General features: G+C 43.9%; 8 protein-coding genes across 8 annotated transcripts; 4 read left to right on the forward strand and 4 right to left on the reverse strand.

Moving 5' to 3' along the window:
• Positions 1-1150: 1150 nt before the first annotated feature.
• ELMO1 (ELMO/CED-12 family protein) lies at positions 1151-3380 on the reverse strand (the record flags this gene model as incomplete). Its single annotated transcript, XM_033573688.1, has 4 exons — positions 1151-1611; positions 1680-1714; positions 1778-3048; positions 3120-3380. The coding sequence occupies 4 exons, from the start codon at positions 3378-3380 to the stop codon at positions 1151-1153; spliced, it is 2028 nt and encodes a 675-aa protein (XP_033424240.1).
• Positions 3381-5814: 2434 nt separating this feature from the next.
• On the reverse strand, positions 5815-6943 carry ATNIH1004_009089 (ditrans,polycis-polyprenyl diphosphate synthase; the record flags this gene model as incomplete). The annotated part of the gene is made up of 2 exons (XM_033573689.1): positions 5815-6395; positions 6454-6943. The coding sequence occupies 2 exons, from the start codon at positions 6941-6943 to the stop codon at positions 5815-5817; spliced, it is 1071 nt and encodes a 356-aa protein (XP_033424241.1).
• Positions 6944-8081: 1138 nt separating this feature from the next.
• VPS10 (vacuolar protein sorting/targeting protein PEP1) lies at positions 8082-16043 on the forward strand (the record flags this gene model as incomplete). Its single annotated transcript, XM_033573690.1, has 5 exons — positions 8082-10168; positions 10384-10815; positions 10941-10965; positions 11605-15350; positions 15404-16043. 5 exons carry the CDS (start codon positions 8082-8084, stop codon positions 16041-16043), a joined length of 6930 nt encoding a protein of 2309 aa, XP_033424242.1.
• Positions 16044-16692: 649 nt separating this feature from the next.
• Positions 16693-17372, reverse strand: ATNIH1004_009091 (cytidine deaminase; the record flags this gene model as incomplete). Its single annotated transcript, XM_033573691.1, has 4 exons — positions 16693-16780; positions 16929-17014; positions 17082-17215; positions 17288-17372. 4 exons carry the CDS (start codon positions 17370-17372, stop codon positions 16693-16695), a joined length of 393 nt encoding a protein of 130 aa, XP_033424243.1.
• Positions 17373-19388: 2016 nt separating this feature from the next.
• Positions 19389-19893, forward strand: ATNIH1004_009092 (CGR1 family protein; the record flags this gene model as incomplete). Its single annotated transcript, XM_033573692.1, has 3 exons — positions 19389-19446; positions 19541-19686; positions 19753-19893. 3 exons carry the CDS (start codon positions 19389-19391, stop codon positions 19891-19893), a joined length of 345 nt encoding a protein of 114 aa, XP_033424244.1.
• Positions 19894-20957: 1064 nt separating this feature from the next.
• Positions 20958-22007, forward strand: ATNIH1004_009093 (uncharacterized protein; the record flags this gene model as incomplete). The annotated part of the gene is made up of 2 exons (XM_033573693.1): positions 20958-21241; positions 21299-22007. 2 exons carry the CDS (start codon positions 20958-20960, stop codon positions 22005-22007), a joined length of 993 nt encoding a protein of 330 aa, XP_033424245.1.
• A 170-nt stretch (positions 22008-22177) lies between these two features.
• Positions 22178-23058, reverse strand: tma22 (putative RNA binding protein Tma22; the record flags this gene model as incomplete). The annotated part of the gene is made up of 2 exons (XM_033573694.1): positions 22178-22590; positions 22995-23058. 2 exons carry the CDS (start codon positions 23056-23058, stop codon positions 22178-22180), a joined length of 477 nt encoding a protein of 158 aa, XP_033424246.1.
• Positions 23059-26818: 3760 nt separating this feature from the next.
• ATNIH1004_009095 (protein phosphatase regulator REG1) lies at positions 26819-27946 on the forward strand (the record flags this gene model as incomplete). The annotated part of the gene is made up of 2 exons (XM_033573695.1): positions 26819-26862; positions 26938-27946. The coding sequence occupies 2 exons, from the start codon at positions 26819-26821 to the stop codon at positions 27944-27946; spliced, it is 1053 nt and encodes a 350-aa protein (XP_033424247.1).
• Positions 27947-27962: the final 16 nt, after the last annotated feature.

Consider the following 27962-nt stretch of genomic DNA (forward strand, 5'->3'; position numbering starts at 1 on the left):
TACCTGGATGCCTGGGCCTCGGCCTAAATCTCTGCAGTCCATTGCCCAAATTACTATAATACTACTCCGTATTATTATTATTATTGTGAGGGGATCCATACCTGGGTAGGAAGGTGGAAAAGAGTAGCCAATGCTTATATAATATATTAATAATTAGTTAATTTAATATAACTAGTTAACTAACGTACCCTATGTAGCACGTTTAGCTCAAGAGAAATACAGAAACAAACGCAACAGCCGTCCAGTCCATTTTCCATATATTTGTCATGATTTCTGCGACAAACAGAATAAATTTAACTATATAGAAGAAGGAGCAGATTAAGAAATAAATAATAAATTATAACATCCTATAAGATAATAATGATTTATTATAAATATGTAGAGAAGCTGTGAGTTTCTTAAGTATTGGAGGTAGACAGGGCGAGTAGATGAACTTATAGAAGCAACAGCATTATCTAGCACACTTTCACCATACACAAGAGGCTGTGGTACTATTACACATACTATAGGCGTTTATGCTAGTAAGTAGCTATGTGTCTCTACTTCTAGATAGTTAAATTTATTCTGTTTGTTGGAGAAATCATGAAAAATGCGTGGGAAATGGACAGGATGGCCGTGTACGGTGTACGTTAGCTAATCCTGAATAATAAAAGAGTAAATAGAATAGGAATTAAATTACTCATGTGATGGATGGATAATTATTATACTTTACATGAGCTGTTTTACTCTACTGCTGCTGAATAGTCTATAGGAGGTGGTGCGCTCGATTCAAATTTACGTTTCTCTGTAGGGTTACTATCTGCTACTTGGTAGAGTGCATACTGCAGAGCTATCTTTTTTTTTTTTAGATTTTTTTCCATCACTCGAGGCGTCTATAACAACCTGGTTTGCATACACAATTAACGAGCAAAGAAGCACAGAGAATTCTCCGGACAGGCTTCCGCCTCGTTCATCTAAATTTCCTATAACAACTGATATTACTTGCAAAACTAAGAAGCAGATGGGCAGGCAAAATTTGATATAGCCGGGTTCTTTTGATATCTTGGATCTTAAACCACAGAAGCACCTTCCCAAAAGTGAAATAATATGGAATAACGAAAGAACTATGTACTCAAAACTGTATAAATATTGTACAGACCTGAGTAGCAATTCAGTTGCCCCCGAAAAGATCATAATAATAGTCGTCATCGAGACCGTCACGAGAAGGAACATGGGGAATTTCACTTGAGAATATAGTATCGTCAAATCTGATATTCAACAAACGAATTCTGAGCCCATAGTCACTGACGGACTTGATTAATCTACCTGTCTCTGCCGTGATAGGTTGTTGGTTCAGAAGCATAAGCAAACCATCAAGCCACTCGGAAGCGATGCTTTGGGACTGAGGCCGGAGGCTCAATAACAAAATCTCTCGTTGTGTAGACTTGCTAGGAGAACGGCTATGACCGTTTATCTTCTGGGCATCATCTATAGCTAACGGAGGTTGCATGTAGCTGTGGATCGAGATTTTTGTAGAAGAATGATGAAGCATGCTTTTGATGGTTGAAGATGATGACCCATCTGGTGACACCGAGACATTGGAGACCACGGACGATACAATTGACAAATCAACTGATGGGAATAGAAAGTCATGAGTTAGTTAATGAATAAGGATATTCAGGGATAAGAGATAATCTTACTCTTCTCTGGAAGTGAGTCAAGCTCTGGACACTTGCTTCCTATAGAGTCAAAATCCCCAAAATGTAGGAAACGTCTGTTATGTGAGAGCCGAACGAACCTCCAAGAGGACTCTCCAGAGGTAATTAGTTCTGGCTTGGGTATGCCTTCGTTAGGGAACCAGCAGCCTTGCAACAAGCATCGAATCCGTTGTTCCTTTACAAACTGCAGAACTTCCTGATGCAATTCTTCCCGAACCTGGCGTAAATGTTGACCCCAAGCATCTTCATAAGTAAGCTCCAATAGCTCCATCTGGAGCGAACGGAGCCGATGGTATTCAAAGTCGACTAGTTCTTCCTCCACGTCTTGCACATCTTTTGTTCGTGATGCTCCACCGACAACTGACTCGACAAGAATGCGAACAAGCTCGACAATTTTTTCATAGGCTTCTAACTCCGCGCCAGTAGCCTTCCACAGTCGAAAAAAAGTGCGGAGCCCAGCAACGTGCAGTCGAGTCCAATGCAATAGTAAAGGGTTAAATAATTTGTCGAAATTGGAACGAGAGTCTAGGATCAAATAACTTTTGGCATCTTCTGTATCCGATTTATCGACTTCGAAATGTTCATATAAAATGGAGGTCACCGATAAAGAAGCTCGAGCAATCGGACAGCGCTCTTGTGCTGGTTTTGCTGATTGTTCAAGAAGTAAGTTTTGAAATTCACCTTGGTGGTTCTTGACATAGTCTGCCAGATCCATCATGCCTAGAAAACCCATTGTTTCGAATTGTATGACTGGGTTTTCTGATTCGAACCCAAGTCGCCTCCATTTGTCTGGGCTATGCCTTTTAGACCGTCTTACCTCCTTAATATTTTCAACTCCTTTATCCTGGTTCCTTTCAGTTTGACTAGCCAAGTGTATTCCCTTCAATGCTCTCCTATGTTCCGGGTTTTCCAAGTCAAGGGGAACATCCCGCCACTTTCTTAGAAGAACTTTCGTGAGAGATTGAAACTCGATTAAGGGATGCACATGGTCCTGCAATGCAGAGCCTTGCATAAGTGCATAAACTGCCCTAATAACACCTAAATCTTGTAGCTTCTGGATAAATTTGGGCCATTGTAGCTCAGAGTCATTTGTGATTGAATCACGCATAAGTGAATTAATCAATTGAAGTGCATTGGCACACAGTGCATGGTCCGCAGATGACAATCGACTAACCAGCATTTCCAAGAATTGCGGGTACATGGCAATCGCTGGGCTCAGAGCACGAAAGCCAAAAGCTCCATTTTGTGATGAACTTCCACCTGCATGGGGATGGGATACAATGGAGACTAAAATAGACATTGCTCCGCGCAGGATGTTAACAAGGGGGTGGGTTACGATAAGCTCAACGATCTAGGAGGGACCAGGACATTTGTCAGAGCATACATTAACCAAAAAGATTTGTAATGTTCTTGCCCACTTACTCTCTCAATAACGTCTTGGTCTATGAATTCCCACCCTTTATCCACCTCCAGAAGCCTGGATAAGCTTGTTAAACTGTATGCCAGGGTATTCCCACTGGCATGAAGGGTTAGATACCGTAGTCTGGTTAATCCGCCTTCCATTATAAAGGTGTCTGCAAATGAAGGGTCTCCAATGACGCCTTGAAGTTTAAAAACTGCCATTTTCCGCACAGCATCTTCATCACTACTTAGCCTCTCAACTATTTCCAAAATGTTGTCCATTATTGGGAGTAGATATACTGGCTATGATGACCCCAATCGAGTGAAGTAGATGGGCTTGCACAGTCTAACTGCAAGATGAAAGTAATTTAAGGCTGAAAAGTGGATAACCAATAGGTACTAGTGCTGGTTAAAAGATATGGAGAAAAGCACAAAGCCATGCTCCCTCGTAACAGCTGGTTGAAAAAGGGAGTAAGGACATGGAAATGATACCCCCGTATTTTGCTTGTACCTAGCCTTGTACATGCCTGGTTAGCAGGTCGCCAAGAGGCTATGTGGGGTGATCACCATAGGTATTCCCGATTTCTATTTTGTATCCAGCCTCAGGATGCAGCCCAAAAGTCTAACATACGCCGAGCTCTACGGAGTAAGCCAATCTATTTTGTACTTACCTGTGTATGGAGTAGTAAGACGGGATAGAATGGATAAACGTACATACAGAAATAGAATGGACATGAAGTGTATTTACCTATTTGCTTATAAAACCATGATAGGAATGGGCCTTCCAAGAGGACGCTGGTTTCCACAGATCAGATACTACTCTGTACAGAGTTTTACATGCAGGCTGTTGCGGTCTGGAGTACTCAGTACTTAAGAAATCCCCGGATTTTACGGAGAAAGAACTGGATAAAGGAGGGTATTGGTTTGACTGAACACGCCCCTGTTTTTCTAAGTAAGTATCATCTTGTATTTCATTGTTTAATGGTCTGCTTTTATTTCCAGGTTGAGAATCAAATTATTAACTATACATTCTGCATTGCGCAATAAGGGTGTCACAATACCTATCTTGTACTCTATACCACAAATTGTGTGGTAATGAAGACTGCAAAACAATAAAATATAAGATGCTTGATGTGATGTCCTCATCTCCTAGTACTGTACATAGTGGTTTTCGGAATTTAACGATATGCAGGCCACAGACTGTACGAACCTGGTACGAGCTTCCTTAGGGCCCTTGCTAGCACCTGAAAAGACAAAGATATTTACCTAGTATGGCCTAGTCCATTTGTTACTTTCTTTAGTAATAGATCTACATGCCAACCAGTTCTTATTGAAAGCCTTCATTTTCAAGGTTGGCTTGCTGCCTTCCTGCTCTTCCCTCTCTTTTAAGAACCGGCTCTCCTCTAGTGAACTCACCTAATAACCTTTTGACTGTTGTCTGTTCTACTCCATGCCGAGCGTCATGATAGAGCATAGTAATTTTCTTACTTCAAGCCCAAACTTGAGAAAGAGGAAGAGAGACCCGGTACCGCCTGATATGATTACATTGACAAATAAGTGAGCACGGAGTTCCTCTTCTATCTTACTTCACTCCTCTTATGTTAATTTTTAACAAAATAAACACAAGGCGGCTGACCCATGAGAATTATGTACACGTATACAGTATCAAGCACATGCAGCAGCCCCTTCATACTTTAGGTCCCTTATTTTTCCGAAACTACCCGGAAAAGTTGAAGGAAAATGGAGAGTCCTACGCTCACCAATGGTGTCTTCCTCGAAAACGACTTGTTCTTCAACAACCCTATTTTCACTCTCAGCAAACGCAGCCCTTTTCTGGCATATTTACTCGATCAATAGAGTCCAATGCGACCCAAACAAAGCTTTTGTCTCCCAATATTTGTTTCCCCGCAGCCTCAAATAATTACTCGCCCCCTGTTTCTCCGAAAACTATGATCGCAAACTCCTATCCCTGTTCACAGAACTCGTGCTCACCTGCGTCATCCTTACGTCCATGCCATATATGCCATAGGAGACCCACAACAAGGGAGTTACTTGATGCATACGCTGATTGTGATATATGTGGTGGAAGGAGTTGTTATATATGTCTCCGCCAGTGTGATTCCGCTTATTGCATTGGTTTAGGCTATAGACTTGGAGAGGGTGGCATATACCGAGGTGTTCCAGATAGGGGACAGGAAGAAATTGGTAGCGAATCATATTTTAGGGAGCCCAGGAGGATTTGCTCTTGCTGCACAGTAGAAGGCATTACTGAGACAGGAATGGAAGTGGTAAGGTGCATTGATTGTATGCGAGGTCATTCATCTCAGCAGCAGGCTTCCACGCAGGATCTGCAGAAATAATGTTGCATACATATAACATTGGTTCAATGTGGATAATGACTTGAAAATGTTCGAGTAGTGTGGCCAAAAACACCACCCTTTCGGTAAGAAAATGACAGCCTATCAAGAACTGTAATGGGATGGAGCATAGTTGTTTAAACATGAAATTAGAGACAATGGAAATTTGTAGCTGCAATATCCAACATTTATATCACTTCACTGATAAACTAGTCTTGGGTACTAATATAGCAAAAACATATGCAATAATTGCAGTACGTTGTAACATATCCTTTTTAATATAACCACACCGCCTCGTCCAGACTCCAAGAGACATTTGGGGCCAAAGAGTACATCAAAATATGCCTTCTGAATTTTTCTTATCGACCGAACCTCATTTGTGCACCTGCATAATGCCATAAACCCCTACAAAAACCCTGATACTCAACAGGTTCCCCATAACCATTCACGTTGCTGGTTTTACTGCCTGTGCAAAACATTTCCGTGAGCCTAATATGCCAAGGTGGATAGCCATCCAGTTTCAAGAAGGGCCCAAACACTAAAAGTAGGTCGGGCTCAGGCTTTAGCGAAACTGAAACAGGAGCTGCTTTGCTTCTGCTAGGAGTTTGTGCTGTTACTTGTGAAGGCTGCGTGGTTATCTCGCTAATTTCTGCATCGACCAGTTCCATGGTGATATCCTCTGGAGACAATTTACCGTTCTGGGACATTTCTGCTAGAGTTTTAGTAAGGTCCACAAAGGTCTCTTGACCGTCTGTAGCAGATAGAAGAAGAATTGTAAGTGCTTCTGCACTAGTGCTTGAGGTTGAATGTTGGCTTTGATGGATAGGGTGGTGAGGAGCAAAGAGTCGCAGTGATGGTTGTTGGGAGGGGGCACCATAATATGAAGCTAGTTTGGTCGTAACGACCTGATGCAAAATAGGAATACAGGACTTTAAAACACCTAAGAAATGCGTTTTTAGCTTGTAGGTTATGAATTGGCTAGCATAGAATTGACATACCCCTTCTTTCATATATACTTAACACAGGTATTCCGGCACTAGCACTCCAGGCAGCCAGTTCTGCCACTTCGTCCATTAATATGGCCAGCGCATCATCCTCCAGCCGTAGTGATAATATCACACTTAGATGCTCAGGCAGGCGATCCAGATTTTTTACATCCTTCCGAATCAACTCTGGCGTACGATGATGGTAGTAGATAATAGCTAGAATCCGATCCAGAATAGCATGATAACACTGGATAAGACGCACAGTGATCCCAAAAAAAATATGAACGACGGTGTAGGCAAAGTGATGTATCTGGGATTTAAAAAATGTGCGGATAGGGGTCTTTCGAGCTGCTACTTTCTTTCGTTGAGGTGGTCGACGTGGAAGTTCTGACGGTTCCGGCAGATAAGGCTTCAGAATACTCTCACGCTCAGCAGCGCTCAGCTTTGTTCCTCGTGCACGAATATCATCTCTGAAAATATCTCTATCACGTTTCGAAATCATAGCGTTTTATACAGTCAATCAATCTCGAGGGAAAGGAAAAGCTCACAGAGGCTTGAGTTGATGAATGGTGGCTTAAAGATGACTACTACCCAGACATTAGGCATCCAGTCACTCTGTACTGGCAAGTGCAGAGCAAAGAGTAATATTATTCAGACTAGTACTTTCCTAACAAAACCGAGGTAACGATGCACCTAGGAAGGTAATTACTCTGTATGTACAGCACCGTTGCTGAGTTACAAAACCAAGAAGGCAGAGAAGTGCAAGTCCTATTCTGTATAGAGTATAGTAATAGAAAATGAAGGAGTAACTTCTACTTTATTAACATAATAGCTTAGGCATTGCTTGTACAGAATGTCTGTACACTGCAGTGTATCAACAACCACTGCTCTGGTAAAGTACAGACAGAAGACAGGCCTTTCTATGGTACCTTTGGAAGCAGTTGTACTCCGTACGGTGTAATTAACTAACCTAACTAGGTTAAGTTAGTTAGCCATCCCATACTTAGGTAATACAAAGTGGTTCTTAAGCTAACGTAATCGGCAAGCGAGCGCCCGCATTGAAGGCGAGCGCCGCACTTCTGTACTCCATATAAAATGGCACTCTTTGAAACCTTAATATCTCAACCACCAGTAGATATAGAAACATCTTGATAAGATAATAACATATATATGAACTCTAAAAGGGTGTTTTTATATTTTTATGTTTTTAGGTAGTTTTCTTGGCTTTAAATACTAGGACAACGAAAGTATAAAAAATACAGCTGTAATTTATCTTACCTGGAGAAATATTCATTCCGGAAATTTCTCTGCTTAATATATATATACACAGTATTATATTATACTGTATATTTAATTTTATGTCCCCTAGGTGCTTTATTGTTGAGATATTAGACTCTCAAAAAGTGTCATTTTATATGGAATACAGGGTGCGGCGCTCGCTTACCGATTACGTTAAATGGTCAGCTACTCCGTATAACCTACCTACCTAGAAGATGAATAACACATTTTGAAAGGTGGCCAGTTAACCACCATTGCCTAAATAGGTGAACTGCATGTGCTTGCTTCTTCCAAAATTTTTATACTCTCTCTACTTTATGTCTCAATGAAGACTCCTGGAATAGCTATCAACTATTGCAAGGATGCCGGATAGTTTGTCCATGACCTCTCAGTCGAACTCTGCGTCTCGATCCATCTTTCCTAAAGGACCCAGCTTCACCTTGGAGGATTTTTCAAATCGTGACTTTATTGTTAAGGAGTTTATAGAGACACTCTCTGACAGTGTTGCATTTAGTCGTCGCTCCGCTCTCGGCCCAAGTGGTGGAAATCAACTGTTTGATCCCAAACCACTGATACGTACGTTTGAGCATGCCCAGCAACAGCTTAGTGAATTATCCAGTGATTTGGAAATTAGAGAGAATGAGCTATCTGCTGCTGCACGCCGGGCAGAGGCGCAGCACTCACAAAATGTCAATACCTTAGGCAGAAAACTGAAACAGACAATCAGCTCTTTTCAACAGCTAGACACGTCACTCAATGGAGCGGGGACACATATAATTGGGTGTGAACGTACTGGAGCAACCGGAAATATGGCAGTTGAAACTGGGCGCAAGCTAGAAGAGCTTGACAGGCAACGACGCCGAGCTCTTGATGCTTACTTCCTACTCCAATGTTGGGAAGGTGTCAGTAACAGGGGAGAAATTACGCTTTTGGAGAATTTAAGAAGGTCTGGAACTGGCGAAGCCAAAGTGCGTTCAGCGCAAATTGCAAGACAATTATTGAGAATAAGTCAAAGACTCGACCCTCACAGCTGGAACGAATCAAAAGGAGCAGGTAGCAAATCATATGGAAATGGACCTACAGAGGAGAGTGCAAATGGGGAAGGCGACAGTGCTAGACGGAATACAAGAGAGATCATTGAAAAGTTTTCAGAAACACTAGAAAAGGATCTTCTGAAACAGTTTGATGATTTTTACCGCAAGGCTAATTTCGAAGGAATGAAGGACTGTGCAACCGTGCTTCAAGATTTCAATGGCGGTGCAAGTGTTATTGCACTATTTGTTAACCAGCATCAGTTTTTTATTGATCGAAGCCAGCTTGTCACCGAGGAAGTGGCTGGAGATACAGAGGCTTGGGAGAAGCTGGCAGATCCTGATGCGGAGCCCGTCAAAGTGGAACCCAGCCTTCAGTCACTAATTGATGAGGTGAAGGTTGTAGTACAGGAGGAATCTGCCATTATCAGACGAGCCTTTCCTTATTACGAGCAGGTTCTTGGAAAGTTTCTACAACGAGTATTTCAACAATCTATCCAACAGAGACTTGAGATGGCGTTGGAGAAAGCGAATGATATTTCGCCTCTTGCTTTCTTGAGATCACTTCAAAGCTCACGCAATTACATCAGTGCTTTAGTTGATGATTTAAAATCTCATGGTTTGACCGAAAACCCAGATCCTATATCTGCGCAGACGGCACTGGTTCTTGATCAGCAACTGGAAGATTTATTCGTGCCGTATTTTGTTGGATCTTCATATATCGAGAGAGAGAAAAAGACATTGGAAGAGTTATATACGTCTATTCTGTTCAGATTTACCACATTTCACTCCCGTAGGAAGAAAGCAGTGACAACTTTTATGGCATCACTCTCCAAGTCGGGCACCGAACTCCTTACTTCTGCCCGAGACACATATATTAGTCGCCTTGAATCTTCGGAATTCTCAGCCACGCATCGGAGAATTCTACTTCAAGTAGCGGGCTTGAGGGAGTCTAATGATGTTTTGAGACCAACTGATGTCAAACTCGTTGAGGAAGATGGTCTTCCCAGCATAGCTTACGCCAAGCGGATGCTCAAATGGCTCGCTGAAGGGGTCGGGCGAAGCCTAGAGCTAAGCATTACAAGTGAGACACCGAAGGATATGCTGGCACTATTGAGTCTCCTTCTTTCCATGATGGGGGAGGGGTATATCGAAGTCTGTCTTGATGCCGCTTTGGAAGCGGCGACGTCACAAGAATCTGGAAAAATGGAACCTGACTTTGCCTATCTTGCCGCAGTTCGGGGCGCTATAGGCATTACCAACCTGATGGTAATGTGCATAAACACATTACTTATACCCTTGGCGGCTGGAAGCATTACTGTGCGCAAGGAAATGGAAAAAAAGACTAGTCTAATAACAGTGCGCATTGAGGAGAAAGTGAACGCAGTTGAGCGAAAAACTATCGACGCGACGTTGATGTGGGTGAGTAGGCTTCTTTCCAGTCAAAAGAAAAACGATTTTCGTCCAAAGGAAGGGGACAATGCCTCTTGGTTGGAAAAACTGCAGACTCCGGTAAGTCATAGCATAATGTCTTGTATAGTACACCTTGTTAATTTAGCCATTAGACATGTGCCTCAATATGTACCTTCTTGACTCGTGTACATAGCACTATTGTGCTGTCACTCTCATCTAGTGGCACAAATCTCCGCCAGCTGCTTACTGACGTTGCTCTTGGACTTCGAAGCCTACTTCTTGAGCACTTCAAACGATTTTCGGTCAATGGACCTGGCGGCCTTATGGTCACCAAAGATATGACACAGTATACTAATCTTCTTAAAAGCTGGGATGTAGACGAGCAAGCCAAGGCTCCCGGCGGGGCGCTAGATGTTTTGCTAGAAGTTGGCAGTCTTTTTGTTATTGGGTCTGAGGCTCTCCGAGAAAGAGTACGCGGTGGTACAGCAAGTGCTGCTGGCGCAAGATCTGGAAGCAACACCACAGGCTCCACACGTAACCCTGGGGTAACTGGATCAACTGAAGCTGGTCTAAGCATCCAGGAAGTTCGTGCGTATGTGTCTCGAAGAGAGGACTCAAACACCCCCGCGATGCAAAATGTGCTCAATTTTTTGTGAGTCCCTAAGTGTAATTGCTAGGTGTTGTATCTTCAGTTGATCATTGTGGTAGCCTGTATTACGTGTAATAATGCCAGAAAATTGGGAATCTGAAGCTCTTGAGGTTTTTTCTACGCTGTAGAGTCTATTTCAAAAACACTACAACTGTAGGTCGTCCTCTATGCAGTTCTATGTATTTTCTGTTTGTACAAATCAGGCTTCGTGAATACCTACAGGGAAAGTAGATGGATCTACGCCTACCTAGTAGGAAGAGAAAAAGAAGAACAAGCAGGACCACTCATAAAAAAAGTTCCAATTAAAAATCCATATTGTGACAAAGATCCAATAGGTACATGGCCTAATAATCTTTGGACGCAAAAAGGCTAGAATTCCAACGTAGTGCTAATTATATGAAGGAAGAGAGAGACCGTAGCTCCTCGGCTACGCGTACTAAATTCCATAGCTCTCAGAAGGCGCATGTTTCGACAAGCATTTCTAAAAACACGTGACGCAGTGTTAACATGAGGCCACGCAGCCATTGAACCAAGAAAGCAGCCCACGGTCGCTCGATCTACAGCTTCCACATTAATATTGAAATATCCCATTCTATTGATTTCCTCGGATGGCAGACGCAATTTTTGAGACATTTGTGTAACGATTTTCCTGAACCCCCCGAGCTGATACCCGGCACTCTTTGCCACAGCCTAAGCTCTGTCTGCCAATCCCTTCAAATGTCATAACTTATGGCCATGATTCTGCGATGGCTCTTGCTGGTGAGCTGCCTTATTTTGGTGCTCTATACCCAGTCCAGCGCCGCGAAGAACTCAAAAAAACCCAAGATCACTGCGACCAACCTTGACAGTCAACCAACATCATTATTTTATTTTGAGGACGCAGAGACAGCTCTCCTAAACACGCGAGACGGTAATTTACTTCAGACATTTGATGGTGGCGAGTCTTGGGAAGTGGTAAAAGGCGAAGATGGTGGCATGGAGCATAAAGTTCTTTTTATCTGGCAGCATCCATTTGATAAGAACAAGGCATACGCAATAAGTCAAAATAAACGCCACTGGGTTACGACAGACCAGGCTAAGACCTGGGCCTCATTTGAGGTCCAGGGGGTCCCTGCTGTCAGGCATTACCCTCTTGTGTTCCATGGTCGGAATTCTAGCAAGGTCATTTTTCAAACTGAAGAATGCGCGGGTCGCTATTGTATAGTCAAGTCCCATTATACGACAGACGATTTTAACACCGTCAAGCCCCTACGAGAAAGTATTGGCGGATGTGCTTGGGCAGTAGGGCATCCTCAATTTGCCGAGAATTTGGATATAGCCCGGGAGATCGAAGATCGATCTCTTTGTGTGGTACCAGGTTTGAAGGTGCCCCTTCCACATGCCAATAGACTTATATACTCGGACGATTACTTTAACAGTGATATTGAAGGGTCAGAGGTGATGCTGCAGGGACGACCGGTTTCTGGCGTCATCAGCACAGCGGCTGTCAAGAGGTTTATCGTGGCGGCAGTAAAGTCGCAAGGGACAGAGGAGCTCGCTCTGTACGTGACGATTGACAGTAAGCTTTGGCATCGAGCAGAGTTTGAAGGCCATCGTATACAGGAGGATGCCTACACCATACTAGAAAGTACGAATTATAGTCTTCAAGTGGACGTTCTGCCTAGTCCTATGCATGGTATGGGCGTGCTTTTCACATCTAACTCGGAGGGCACCTATTTCACCCGCAATATTGAGCATACAAACCGTGACGTGGAGGGCACAGTCGATTTTGAAAAAATTGCTAACATACAGGGTGTTGTACTGGTGAATATCGTGAAGAATCCGGAACAAATAAAATCTGCTTCCGATAAAAAACTTATTAGCAAAATCAGTTTTGACGATGGGAGGACTTTTCAGCCCCTCAAGGTCGGTGACGAAGACCTGCACCTTCATTCTGTTACCGCCTCTGCGAACATTGGACGGGTGTTCTCAAGTCCAGCCCCGGGACTGGTAATGGGTGTCGGTAACACGGGCGAGCATCTCGGAAAGTACCCCGAGGGTAACCTTTATGTATCGGATGATGCAGGCATGACATGGCGTTATGCTCTTAAAGGTCCTCATAAGTATGAGTTTGGAGATCAAGGCGCCATTGTTGTGGCGGTTAGCGAAGATGAGAGGAACAGTGAAATCAAATTCTCAGTCGATCATGGAAAGGTGTGGGAATCAGCCTACCTGGGAGACGGACTCTACCCCGAAATGGTCACAACAACTCCGGATTCAACAAGCTTAAAATTTACCCTGGTTTGTTCTTCAAAGCAAGGCAAGAAAGATGGGCATGCTATTTATTCAGTAGATTTTGGCGGACTTCACGAGCGAAAATGCGAAGAAAATGATTTTGAAGAGTGGGCGGCACGATTGGATGAGAATCGTGAACCTGATTGCCTTATGGGCCACAAGCAGTTTTTCAGACGGAGAAAGGCTAATGCAGATTGTTTTGTGGACGAGAAGTTCAGAGACCCCCAGCCCATTTTCAAACCCTGCAAATGCACGGCCAAGGATTTTGAGTGTGAATACAAGCCTAGCGAGGATGGAAAGGGCTGTTCACTTTCCGTACCTTTAAGGAATCCTGAGGAGAAGTGCAAGAAACCGACTGATACATTTTTGGGCCGGTCCGGCTGGAGACTTATCCCTGGAAATGCTTGTATCCGAGATGGCGGAGAAAATCTGGACAAAGAGATCGAAAGACCCTGCAACGAAACACACAACACGCCAACTGGTGATATTATCTCGACTAGGAAGGACTTCAATGCGAGAAAGTTCGCTGCCTATTACTATATGGAACGTCAGTCAAGCAACTCCGGACATGATGAGACTGTCTTCGTGCTTACTACTGAGAATGATCTTTACGTTTCGCATGATCATGGGAAAACATGGGAGCGGGCCCTTAAGGGAGAGAAGATATCCAAGATATTTCTTCATCCCTATAACAGTGATGCGGCTTTCTTTCTTGGTGATGGGAAAGAGGGCTTCTGGACCTCGAATCGTGGTGACACTTTCAACCCTTTCAAAGCACCGAGCCTACCAACTCGAGAGCCCTTTCTCTCTCCTATCACATTTCATCCTCGGTACAACGATTGGTTGATTTGGACTGGCGCCGTGGATTGTGACCACGGAGACTGTCATTCTGATGCCTATATCAGCAGAAATCGTGGAGCTGACTGGCAGCTTCTCCTCCGCTATGTCCAGAAATGCGAGTTTGAAAATAGGGAAGACCGGCCGGAGAGCGAAGAACTTATATTCTGCGAGCAGTTTGAAAACGAGAACAAGAACAACCGTCTTCAGCTATTGTCTACCAACAAAGTCTTTTCGGATTGGAAAGTTCATTTCGAAGACGTGATCAACTACGCCACGATGTCAGAATTCATCGTCGTAGCATCGCGCAGCCCAGAGAACCCTGAATCTTTGGTGGCAAGTACTAGTATTGATGGACAGGTTTTTGCAGAGGCACAATTTCCTCATAACGTTCAAGTGCCAGTTCAGACCGCTTATACCGTACTTGAAAGCTCCACCCATGCAGTGTTTCTGCATGTCACAGTGAGCAGCGTGGAAGGTGCTGAGTACGGCCCCATAATAAAGAGCAATAGCAACGGCACGTCCTTTGTACTCAGTCTAAATGCCGTGAATCGGAACGATAAAGGCTTTGCTGATTTTGAAAAAATGCAAGGATTGGAAGGTGTGGCAATTGTAAACGTTGTCAGCAATGCTGATGCGGTTTCAAAGGGTTCCGCTATGAAGAAGCTTAAAACAATGATTACTCACAATGATGGAGCACAATGGATGTTCCTTCCTCCCCCAGCCAGAGACGCTGATGGCAATGAGTTTAATTGTTCCGTTACAGATGGAAAAGGCACTGATGACTGTTCACTCCATCTTCATGGCTATACTGAGCGCAAGGACGAACGAGACACTTTCTCTTCTGGCTCAGCCATAGGTCTTATGATGGGAGTAGGAAACGTTGGTGATCATTTGGCAGGTGGCGATGAAGTAGACACCTTTATCACAAAAGATGGGGGAATTACCTGGAAATCTGCCAAGAAAGGTAGATTTATGTGGGAATACGGTGACTCTGGTTCAGTGATTGTCATTGTCCCTGAGTCTAGGCCAACAAAGTCCCTTTATTACAGCGTTGACGAGGGTGACAGTTGGGAGGAATTCTCGTTTTCGGATGTTGATGTGCAGATTGACGATATCTCAACTGTACCATCAGATACCTCGAAAAATTTTCTTCTTTGGGGCAGAGATTTGAAAGAAAGTTCTCGTCATGGACTTATTACTGTGAACATTGATTTCAGCGGGCTACGCTCGAGGTCGTGCAACTTGACTGATGACTATGCTATCTGGGAGCCTAAGCATCCTTTCCAGAAAGATAACTGTTTATTCGGGCACGTTGAACGATATTATCGCAAAAAACCGTCCGCCCGATGTTGGAATGATTGGCGTGAGCCCCATATCCATAGTATTGGCATGAACTGTTCATGCACTAGAGCTGATTACGAATGGTGAGTATCGTTATGTATGTTTTCAAATAGCCACGATGACTAATGATGCACAGTGATTATAACTATGAGCCGCAGGCTGACGGCAGCTGTGCACTTGTTCCAGGGCTCCCCAAACCAGACGCGATGGCTATCTGTAAGGCGGAGCCTGCTAGAATTGAGTACTGGGAACCGACCGGGTATCGACGCATACCCCAAACTACCTGCGAAGGGGGTAAGAATTTAGACCATGTCATATCGAAGCCCTGTCCTAGCAAAGAAGAAGAGTATGAAAAAAGGCATGGTATTAGTGGGGTCGGATTATTCTTCGCAATCGTGACCCCGGTTGCTGTGGCAGGAGCAGCTGGTTATTTTATATATACCCGATGGGATGGCAAGTTCGGTCAGATTCGCCTTGGGGAAAACGTCGACACATCCCAAGGGCTACTTTCGCGAGATTCGTTGATAGTCAGAGTGCCAATTGCAATAATCGCTGGGGTGGTGGCTGTCTCAAGGGCCCTTCCGCTCCTTGTTGCGAGTTTGTGGCGGAGTGCGGCTGGATACGTAGGGTTTGGACGATACAGACACTATTCAAGGCCATATGCATCTCGCGGTTCTTTCGCAGCACGTCGAGGAGACTACACCAGCGTTGTGGATGATGAGGATGAGCTTCTCGGCGTTGAAGATGCTGAAGCCGAAGAAGGCGATGAGCCTTAGCAAACTAATGTGTTTTTATAATCCTTCTCTTCTGAGCTTGTTTTTTATGATTTGATGCTGAGATGCGATTATAGCGGAGATCCTGTTTTGTATAACGATGCATGCATCTAGCTTGTGATATGGGTGGCACTTGGTTAGAACAGGAGCCCATCAACTTGCAATAGTTCAGAAACAGTGTGATAGTGGGAGAGGGGGTGACCGTTCCTTGCTGAAACAATTTAGTAGCCACAAACGACTTTAGGACTAGCTTAATTTGAATCTATAGCTAAATTGATTGGTGTTCAGCTAGTAGTTTCTGGGGCTTCTGTAGCTATCGTAACTATTTGTGTGGACAGATTGTATATGAGAGCTAGAATATCCTCAAATTAACTTCATTCCCTCTGAGTATAAACAACCCTCTGCCTCTGTTCTCGAACGAATGCATATGTTACTATAGCCCATATGATAGGGAACCAGTAGAATCTTGTCCCCTGATACATTTTCTAGGCGTGGTTTTGATTGCTATTGCAGTCGAACAGTGGGGCCCCTTTTATAAGAAATTGTTTGGTCCGAAGGAGCTTGGAAGGAGCTGAAAATAGACAGGCAGCAAATAAACAGAAGTCTGTCAGATGTTTGTCTATAGCAAGGCTAACAGAATAGAGGGTGGGGCTCATACCTCACGCATTGTTGTGATACTATAGCTGTCTTCCCCATCATACATATAAATGAGGAACGAAGGGCTTGTGAACTCGCTCATACTAAACAAATAATTTCAGTACTTCGTCAGTCACACAGAACCTCTGAGTTGCACAAAGGATCATTATCAAATGCATGCTTCTCTTAACCCCTGTTTTTTCCCTTCTTATTGTTGGGGAGTATGAGAGAAACGATCAGATTAAAACATACAATTGTCTGCACATGCCACATGGCGATGCCCCCGGCTTAACGTCCGTAGCAACAGCAATAGCCTTAAAATTTCTGTGTCCAGCAACCTACATAGATTGAATTAGAGGAAATGAATTCAACTATTAGCACACTCTTAAGATGTCCACAGCTTACAACTGCAGTCCCAAACGCTACTCTTTCCGCACATGTGCCCACAGGGTACGAGGCGTTTTCAACATTGGCACCAGAGATGTACTCACCCGACTGGGTGAGAATGCATGCTCCAACTCGGAATTTGGAATAAGGACCTATACTAGGTTAGCAGGCGTAATGACATTTTGCAATTGGAGGGAGTGTAAAAATATTGTACTATGACGTACAATATGCTGTGGCTTTGGCAGCAATGGCTTTCGATGATAGGGTCTGCAATTCCTGTGCAGAAAGGGCAGGGGTAGAAGATGCCATTGGTGCTGAAAAATTGGCTAATTTGATGGATGGAGACGGGAAGATGAGTTGAGGAAAATAGGTTTGGATCAAAGCCTGTCACAGGTTTTCGTACGCTTAATATATGTAGTAAATTAGCTAACACCAAACCTTTTCCCCGCCCGTGACATGCCGAGGGCTTGCAGGTATCAACAGTCAAAATTTCCACATGCATGTACCAAACAACACAATATGGGAGGTTAATGCGGGGGAGGGGAAGGAATCTACAGTGATGTCGCATTCGATAACGCAATAGTACAGGTAAAGAACAAGAGATCTATATTTAAAAACATGACACTTGGTATCTTATACAGTAAAAACAAAGGAGATAAAAATATGAGCAAAAGCAAAAGTTATCCAAAATAATTTCGTAATCCTTCATAGACCGTAAAGATAAAAGCTGAGCTCGGGGCAGATCGTGCGCATGTTATTCCGCAACCACGATATAATCCTCTTAGTCCTTGCTGCTTCCACAAAGCCTTGCTAGTACTCCAGAATGTATGCCGTTCCCCACTGACTGTGGAACGGGTGATATCCTCGGTTTGCATGCGAGACTTAATTGTGTCGGCAGGATAAAACAGAAAATTATAGCTGATACCAGCGGCCGCCCCTGCAGTCATCTGTTGATAGAGAGGAAGTCTTGTCTGTTGGAGCTCAGATGGTTCTATTTCCGAAGGTGATGTAGAGTATGCTCGGAAAAGGGCAGAAACTCCTTCATAACCACCAAACCAAGCGGCACCCCCGCCAGTCTCACGAATGAGTGTCCCTATTTGTCCCCTCCAAAATCCCAAAATACCATCTTGTCGGAATATAGACGCAACCAGTGTAAGAGATCTAGGTGCTTGTGTACAAGAAGCTTCAAGAGGGACTTGCATCTTACACTTGATAAGCTCAACAGGGGTGAGTGCAAGCGAGGTGACAGATCCTGACGCAGCGCCACTGACCAACAAAGCTGTGAATGGTAATGGATCTGTTGAACTATAACAAGTTGCCTTCAGCACGTCTTGAATTAAGCGGTAACTCCAGAAGAGGCAGCTATTTTCTATAGCAGCACCTGCCATAGGGGCACTGATACCGCGGTAGAGTCCACGAAATCCATCTGCCTGAAATGACTGGCGGAAGCAATCTAAAGGGCCTTTGTATCGGAGTGGGAGATGATCTGGTTGTGATTGAAGTCGCACTTTTACTGTATCAAAAGGGTACTCTATGATCTTGCCCGCCATTCCTGCAGTCTGGGTCAAGTTGTTAATAGGTGAAAGGGGAGAACGAATTCCACATAAAGCACAGGGCTTCTTACAGAACCAAATATAATATCCTTTAAAGCTTCAATCCCCTGATTAGGGGGAAGCGCAGGGAGATCCATAGACATTTCATTATTTATTGATATTGCATGTTCGGAAGCCGCCATGGAGGCAAAAACTGGCTGTCAAGGTTCGACTTCGACAAGCTGAAGGAGAGTGGAAGGTCGGGAAGAAGAGAGAGGCAAAGGAAAAAAAAAAAAAAAAAAAAAAAAGGAGTAGGGTTAGAGGAAGTTTTCAACGCCTATCGGTTGAGCATTGTATCGTCCTGTATGTTGTCGGTGACAAGGAAGCCTTTTAGGACTCTTCTCCCAGGGGGGCGGTGTGCTATGAGGGGTACGTTTGGTGTGCTCAATTTTCACACAGTGAACTCAATAATGAGCATGCATCGCTTGCAGGCTAAATAGCCGAAATCAGGAACAAAAGGAGTAATGGGCGGGTCACCTCATTTGGTGGTTGTTGCTGCGAGATTTTAGTTGAATGAAGGACCCGTCAGGATTATCGCTCGCAAATCCCTCAATACGCCGATGCCGCTGACTCGGATGTGGTGGGAACGGGTTGCTACTTCTGCCGAGATCCGGTTATCTGATCCGTCTGAGATAACTTTTTCCATCAAGAAAAACTTCGCAGAAGGAAAACTTCCTAGGCTTTCTTTAACCCTTCACTTTTTCCGTGACGTGTTCATTTATGCAAACTAAGCATGTCACCTTCCCCGGTGCCAGCTTCTTCTGAGCCCGTTAAGGGCATGCGGAAAAATGGTACGTGTTTGGAGAATGCCTTCCTATTGACACCCCCCTCCCCCACTTTTTACCTTTTTCAACTGCTAATTTTTCACCTGTCTCGGGTCTGCAGGAAAAAACTGGCATGACATCAAAAAGCCGTTCCGTCCTACTAGTGGCCTATCCTCATATGCAAAAAGACTGGAAGCACGCAAACACCAAGAAGCCGTCAAGGAGCATGAAAGGGAGTTGAAGGAGGAGAGGGAGGCCGAACGAAATGTAAGGAACCCTTCTTAGTACCAGATGATAATTGGATTATCCTGTTTTTGCTGACCATGTTCATAGGCACACATTAAATCTATCAGAGAACGTAGGGCGGCAAAGGAGGAGAAAGAGCGCTTTGAGAAAATGGCGCAGAAGATGCACCATAAAAGAGTTGAACGACTGAAACGAAGAGAGAAACGTAACAAGTTACTTAACTCATAACTGTACAGGGTTGGGTTGCTAGAGCTATAGTGACTCAGATTTCCTCTTCTTCTACCCCTCCCTAGCACAGATGCATTGTATTATCGAGTCTAATAGACAATGACTGGGGTGAGTAAGAGTATCCATGCAGGCAATACTTGTCAGATTATTACTGGGTGTGCGGGCGATTATGGGAGTTAATTAGCTGTCGTCCCTCTTGCTTACTATTTCTGTTTTGTGTGATTAGTATTTTTGGACTGGGTTACTATTATTGGTTTTATTTCAAGTTATTATTTTGACACCTACACAGGCATACCATGGATTATATATTGTTAAATTCTGGGAATTCCCTTCTATCCATAACCAAATCACGGCTCACGTAGAGCACATGGGTTTTAGTGGCTGAATGGTATTATTCATATTAAAATTAAATAATCGACCAGAAGATAGGTAGTATATAGGCATCCTGATTTGTGTAGATAAAACCGAGCTGCTTGAAGGTGTGAAGATAAGTAACCGATCAGCCTTGGTGTCATACGTCAGCCTCAATCTTCCGCTTTTTCGTCGCTTAGGACGCAGTATTCCTTTTTTTCTTTTCTTTTCTTTTCTTTTCTTTCTTTCTTTCTTTCTTTTTTTTTTTTTTTGAGAAAAAAAGGCCTCTCCCCTAAATTTTTTCGTTTCATTTCCTGAACATTAAAGAATTGAAAAAATAATTACATATTAAAAACTGATGAGCGGAGCATGTGGAAATGGAACGTTGGTTTGATCCCCTTCTCCTGGTCTGTCATCAAGCCAAGCAACTAGCGCGCCCCTTTGCCACCATTCTTCGACAGGTTGGAGCCAGAAAGTCATTGCCAGTCCCTCATCACTCGAGATAAATGAAGATTGTGGCCATACCCACCACAACGGGCCAAAAACTGCTCTATCCGATCATGTTTGCGAGGAGCCCCGATTTGTCAGCCCATAAGACAACTTTTTGAAACGCCTCCACAACATTATCATGCTTCAGCAGTTTAAACCGTACAAAGTGCAAACAAACTATTAAGCATAAACACAGCTAGTCGCGGTCGGCCATTTCTCAAATAATGAACCCTATAAATTCTTCGACCGGTGCTAGAGGCCTGCTACCAGCATGGCCCAGTGGTAAGGAGAAGAAGAGCGACGTGGATGATGGTCTTCTCAGGCCTATAGCACAGGAAAGAGCACCCTGGGGTTCAGAATCCACTGCTGGTTTAGATAATGGTGGCAAGAAAGGAAATATATTTGATGACACTGATCAGATAAACAAGCTTAGCCTAGTTAAAAGACGGGAGATTCATTCGAAGGAGGATTTGGAGTATGTTACCGATAGGAGAAAACGGGGTGAAAAGTAAGTCATGTGTGCGTCTTGCTGTTTTGTTCGATAATTCTGATTGTCCAATTGTAGATACTTGCGATCCTCTCTGGTACTGGCTGGGACCCTTGCAACCGATATTACTCGTAGACTGGATTATACCTACTACAATCTGCTGGAGAAAATCGCTGCTCTTCGTTCGACGACCGCTTCGTTCCAAGAGCTCTATGACTCTATATCGACCCTTTTTGATGATTTTGAAAAGGAGACCACCAGCCTGGGACAGGAGATACGAAAGCAGACTTCTGAGTTGAAAGCATTCCAGCCACAGGTACAAAAAATTGACGCTCTGGAATGGCGTATGAGGGCGGGGAAGACAAGGGCTGATGCTCTTAATGAGAGGCTTGATGCTGTGCGAAGCAAGATCGATTGGTGGGAAAGAAGAGAGGCAGAATGCCAGATCCGAATTCATCGACGCCTTCGTGCCTTTTGGATTGTGGTTATGACAGGTATTACAGCTCTCTTTGTTGCTTTTATTATCCCAAATATAAGCGCCGAATCATCGGGTCCTGAGAGCCTAGCACAAGTGACAATGCTTGCTTACAACTCTTCACACATTTTACCATATAATGAAAAGGAGAGCAATTCGCGGGTTTTGTATCCATCTAACTTGGATAATAAGCATTCAAGTTTTCAAAGTCGACAGTTCTCCCAGCCAGCTGATCCACCTACATCTGCGGCACTGGGCTTAAATGCGGAACCTACTGAACAAGATCCTCTGAATATTCTTAATGAACTTTGACTTTTACCATTCTAAGTTCTCCAAACTACCGTATGTCCTTCAACGCCGATCCTAAGTATTGGTGTGGCTATCAATATTCCTGTACAATATAGCGACATGATACCCCACATGCAAGGAATAGGACCTGTGCATATGCACAGTCAGTATCATTCATCTTGTGTTGTGTGTGATCAACCTCCTCCCTTCTTTTTTTTGTCTTCAACAATCTCAATATTTGCCTCCGGAATTTCCTTCTCATACATCTCTAACAGCCAATCCTTGACATCATCACTCACATCACCCTGCACTGTAATTTCTTCGGTCCCCGCAGCAGACTTGGTCACCGAAGAGCCAGTTGCAAATTTCTTACCCAGCTCCTTGGCCACCTTCTTGTTTTCTAGACCATATACTTCTAGGCCCGTGATTACACTGACATGCTTTCGTCTGTTACGTTCAACACGTTTAATCTGGACCTTCGAGGCCGCCTTCCTCTCTGCATCGCGTGCTTCTGCCAAAGCAGCTTTTGCCTCCTTCTTCGCGGCATCTTTTGCTGAACGCTCCCGGACAGATACGGAAAGGCTTGAGAGGTTAGAACTGAGAGCTTCTACCCAGATTAATTAGTTGAATTTAAGTAATCCCCTATCACATCTTATACCAGGGGTGAAATAATATACCTTCGGAGTATAGCAGTTGGTACATATCTGGATGATTTCCTTTCAACCATTCTTCACATTTTTTAGCTGTTCCGCCAAATTCACAATACTGGGAATCGCAAGTTAGTATGGGGAGTCATTGTAATATGATTGGCCGTTGAAACTCCCTCAATTACCCAGGAGTGGTTTGTCTATCAAGGTAGTCCAGGCTGCGGCCAACAGGAAAAGGATCATACCTCTGGAGGTAGAGTACAAACTGATAAAGGGATATTTTAGCTATGATATCTTGACAAATGATCTTAACCCTAGGACAAAGGGTATCTACCACTGCATCATGTCAAAAAATGAGACTTACCACCACAATACTCGACGTTTCTGGCCTGTGGCTCAGTGGCATTGGATTGCGATGATTCTGCCATATTCTGTGCTTCTGTTTTTCTTTACTTCCGTCTAGCTGTAATAAATCCGCAAAGCCTCCAGAGCGCTCAGGGGCGTACTTGCTTTTGATATTGTCGTGGGTCGAAAAGTGCAGTTTGCCCCACCAGCTACTCTGGTATTATCACGTGATTTAGAGCATTGACAATCCAAAGAGATTGTATACGTGCCTATGTAGGTGTACGTGTGATGGGGTAGGGGGGAAGAAAAGGAAGGAAATCTAAACAGAGGCAGTATATTACATCTTGTTGCATAGCAGTAGGCTTGCCTTGAAGGCTTTTGTAGCGATTCTATCGGCAATCAACTCCTGATACAACTCTATCGATCCCATTTTTTGAAATCAGACAATGAAATCGGGCCAGTTTCAAATTCTCTCTACAGGCTGTGTATTCCCGCGCTTGAGCTCCTTCCACAAACAAGTAGGGTTTAGTAAACAACCAATAAAATAGTCTTCACCCATATCAGTGCTTGGTACTGCCACGGAGAAGCTGTAAGCTCGATGCAGACGCACGGCCGACGACAAGGGCATGTAGAAGGAATACCAAAGATAGTTATCTCCGTCCATGTTGTCCCGTCCCTTCGAGTTGAATGGATAAAATTTTAGGAAAGTACTGGATATACCTAGGGTGGACTCTACAGAAGTAAACGGGGAATTTTACCTACCATACTGGGATATACATATTATGAAGCACTTAGATACAATAGTTCTTAATGCCAGCTCACACTGACAGATTTATCAATTGGTCTATGGCAATCTTGGATATGGGGAGTGTAAGATGTTTCCACGTACTTCGAGTCGCTTTGTAGAGACTAAGACTAGTCAAAAAAAATACTCCGTAGAGGCTTCAAGTTCAGACTGGTCACTAGCATTTGAATGTAAATGTGGCGTCAGCACGGACCCTGGTTCCATATTAATTGGCAAGGAATAATGCAAGTAACTGAGGGGTTTTTTTTTTTTTTTGGTTGTCTGCTGTTTAAGCTCGTTCCCTTCCTTTACCCCTCCGGAATGATATGCGTTAGTATCAAGGAAATATGTCCTTGGTTTGTTACATTATTAGAGATCTGCACTCTGCAGCATATGCAGCTAGAATGGAATGGAGGTCCATAGATAGCATTTGTTTAGGTCTTACGTAGTAAACCTTGATAACAATATGCGTCAAAACGTTCGTGCATAGTACTAGAGTAGAGCAGTAGGTGGGAGAAGACAGAACTTGGAGGGGAGTGCCTTCATTTTAAAAACAGTCAATATCTTAAGTTCTCACCCACTACCTCCTAGCATTAGAATGATCCCTTTTTTGTATGCAAGCGATTACTTTCTCCTTTATAATTAACCAGTTAGTCGGTCGTTTAGCCAATTTGAGATCAATTTGAATCTCCTATCGTGATCTTTATGTTACAGCACCTACTTGGTAAATACAAGGTAGCCGGCTACTGAGACATGTAATCAACCTTCCCCACCCGCAAAAAAAAAAAAAAAAAATCTCGCTTAGACCTCCAAGTCCTTGGCAAGGCAATAGAGAGACTGCCGAGTAATGACTTTGCAAGCTCCTTTAGCCCTCTGGCATTATTCAAGCCTCGAGAAACTCATACCAGTAATTACTAGGCAGTGTCTAGCCAGGTATTTTGAGGGGCAATGATTTACATCTCCATAGATATAAGGAAGAGTTTCCTACTGGTTCATGAAAAGTCCGAGAATCTAGACTCTAGTATGGCCGTGCGGGGAGCGACTCGAGAGGACAAATGGGAACAAAAAGAAGAAACCTAAAGTTTATCGTAACTGCTAGCCGACCCAATCAATAACACAAATAGCGCTGGGGATATCTTGAGTTGGCAAGAGTAAAAGCAGTCACTCAAAAGAGACCCATAATGGTATTGTTCTCTGTAATGATTTAGTTGTCAAAAGGGAGTGGGGAAGCTATAATTTAAATGATCAAGTCAAACCCTTCCCCCCCCCCCCCAAACCAAAAAAAAAAGGAAGGAGGAAAGGAATATACTACATAAGTACATGTATGTACTCCGTACATTAGAAGGGACTATTGTAGGCAGTGCCTATGCTGAAGCTAGCTTATGTCTCATATGTCTGACTTTTCAAGAAACAGCCTGGAAGGAGAACAGGAGGTACTAGATAAGGTTAGCAGATTTTGTCTGTGGGGATGGATTGATTAACTGCCTGTTAAAAGTCTAGCCGACTGACTCCACCAGTCCATCATGCATTACAGTGTGCACGGAATCGGAAGTCATCAAAAGTTACAGTAACTGGCAGCGGCCAACCACCAATGGTGGACTACAGTTACGTAGGTACTTAGTAGGTACATTAATATTCTAACTGCTCCATTGCGCGCTAGCGTCATAAACAAGTCACCGCCCCTGGTGGCGACCCGCTACAGAGTCCATGACTAACAAACTACCCGACCACCTTGTTCTTTGTTCTTGTGTGAGCGTCCATGTAGGTATAACTGATATAAATTGATCCTACCAACTAGTGACGTTCCAACCACTGTTATATCTATGTTAGTACCCACCTAATTGTCTATTCTTTTATTGTCTAGCCTTCACTAAGTTTTATCCTTTATTTATCTAGTCTCCAGATGTACCTCATCTCACTCTTGACCATCCTATCTTCCAATCATAATCTACCAGCACCTTAGATTGGAGATTTTGTTAAGGTGGCCCTTGCTATAGCTCTTGCCGCCATTTGTCTTCTGGTGCTGGCTTTGAACGCAAAATCCATTGAATACCTCCATTACCTTGAACTGTTTAATTTTATTCCTTGCTTCCTGCGGCTTCCTTCAATTATCTCTCATAGCGCCACTCCAACATCTTTTGCTCTTCCCTGACAGTGGATTTGTTCTAGACCCGTGTCGGAAAAAGAAAACAAAACAAAAAAAAGCAAATAATTAAAATATATATGAACTAGAAAAATAACCGTACGCTTTTTTATAGTGGGACGAAATCCACAGAGAGAAGGATATCCTTTTCAAAGTTAGTACTATATGCCCCTTCTCCATCAAACGTCTGCCTTGAATCCCCTTATTATTTGACCTTTTCCCATGAAAGAATACTATTTCTGATGCGCCTTGATTCTTATTCCTCCAGCCATCACCCTACATATATACCCTCTAGCTGAGGTCCCTGTGCTATCAATGATCTCGACCACTAGCTACAATGACTGATGTTCTCACAACCTCGCGAGAGCAGCATGCGCGGTTTTCATCGGACGACCTACGTTGTCCTATCGCCCAAAGATACGTCTTAGATGGCCCCGATTTAGCTTCGACTAGATCTCCAATTCAGGAATATCCTCAAAGAGACAGTTCCCCCAGTCCGATCATATCATCAGCCTCATCTTCCATCCCGTCATCTCCCGATCTGTCCCTATCGGCGATTCAACGCTTACCTTCTTCGCCCACAACACTCAGCAGCCCATCCCTCAGTCTTTATGATGAACAAGAAGATCGAGATACTGTCCTTCCCTCACATGCTACAATTACATTTGTTCACAAGGAAGAATCTTGTAGCAAGACATCCGTTAATTTGCCAGTAGAAGTGCATCATTGGAGGTCACAGGCACCAGCAGTCGACGATTATTCAATCGAGGAGGAGCCTTCAAGACATGTGGATTACCTGTCTCATGAATGGAGAGAAGAAGATATCTGGGCCTCTTGGCGTTATGTAGTCAGCCGCAGGATCATATATGAGAATGGGTTGAGATTGGAGAATGCGTCGTGGAGAACTTGGGCGAAGATGAGACTCAACCTGAGCACCGTGTCACCAGATACCCTCAATTGGTAAGTTTAATCCTCTTCAGCTGTTTATCGAGTATTTCTCACTCCTGACTGTTGCCGTTTAACGAGTCTCCACAGGCTGAAGGATTGTGATGTGACATGGCTGTATGGGCCGTTGAAAACGCACTCAAACATAGAAAAGCCAACTACTTCGCCGCCTCCGAGCTGCCTCGAAACGCCGACATTTTCTATGGATAGGAAACCTATTTTGAAGAAAAGGACCGCATCTGAATCAATACTACAACGGTCTTTGTCACAGCATACTCTATTACAACATGCAGGGGCTATATTGAAGGCACAAGAAGCGGATCTAAGTCGTACCCGTCCCTCCTTAGGCCGACATACATCGAAAATTGGGGCACTGAACAGATCATCTGATGGGATTCCGCAGAGCTCACTTACTGATACTTCAACAAATACATCCTCTGGAACTGACTCGCCAAGTGATAGGCGGCATATTCATTTTAACGATGAAGTCGTGCAGTGCATCGCTGTGGAAGCCAAGGGAGACGAAGAAGATGTGGAGTGGCTAACTACACCCGGGGATGACGACGATGGGCTTGTCATGATGAAACAGATCTCTCCACACGAATCAGTTGGTGGGGGGAATATAATACGGAGCAGTTCAAATGGGGATAACAAGACGATTGCACCCCTTCCTTCTACGACGCTTAAGTATCGCAAAGATACCTCAGAATCCCCGGTGTGCTCTATAATGGATCGGTGGACCGAATATTTCTCGACACCTTCGTTGAGCTCTGACTCTACAAAAGCATACTGGTATTCTGACCAGTCGGCCGACTTTTTCTCTGAAGAGGACCATGAAGATATTTGCACTGGGCTGGATTCCAAGTGGGAATGCAAACATTGCTCACGGAACCCAGCAGACCAAAATCATCCTTGGTTTATGAACACTGAAGATGAAGAAGAGCTCGCCAAAAATCTTAGTTTTTCGCAGTCAGAATTACCTACGTCTCCTGGCGAAGGCGGGCAGTCTTACCCCGATATGTTTGACAAGATAATTGATGCTGTCAACACAGCCCGGGATATCGCCCATGTCATATGGAATGTCGGGTGGCGCCGATGAGCTTAGGACCGCTGGG

The sequence above is a fragment of the Aspergillus tanneri genome (assembly GCF_003426965.1).
Source record: "Aspergillus tanneri strain NIH1004 chromosome Unknown AapTan_6_pilon_pilon_pilon, whole genome shotgun sequence".
NCBI lineage: Eukaryota > Fungi > Ascomycota > Eurotiomycetes > Eurotiales > Aspergillaceae > Aspergillus > Aspergillus tanneri.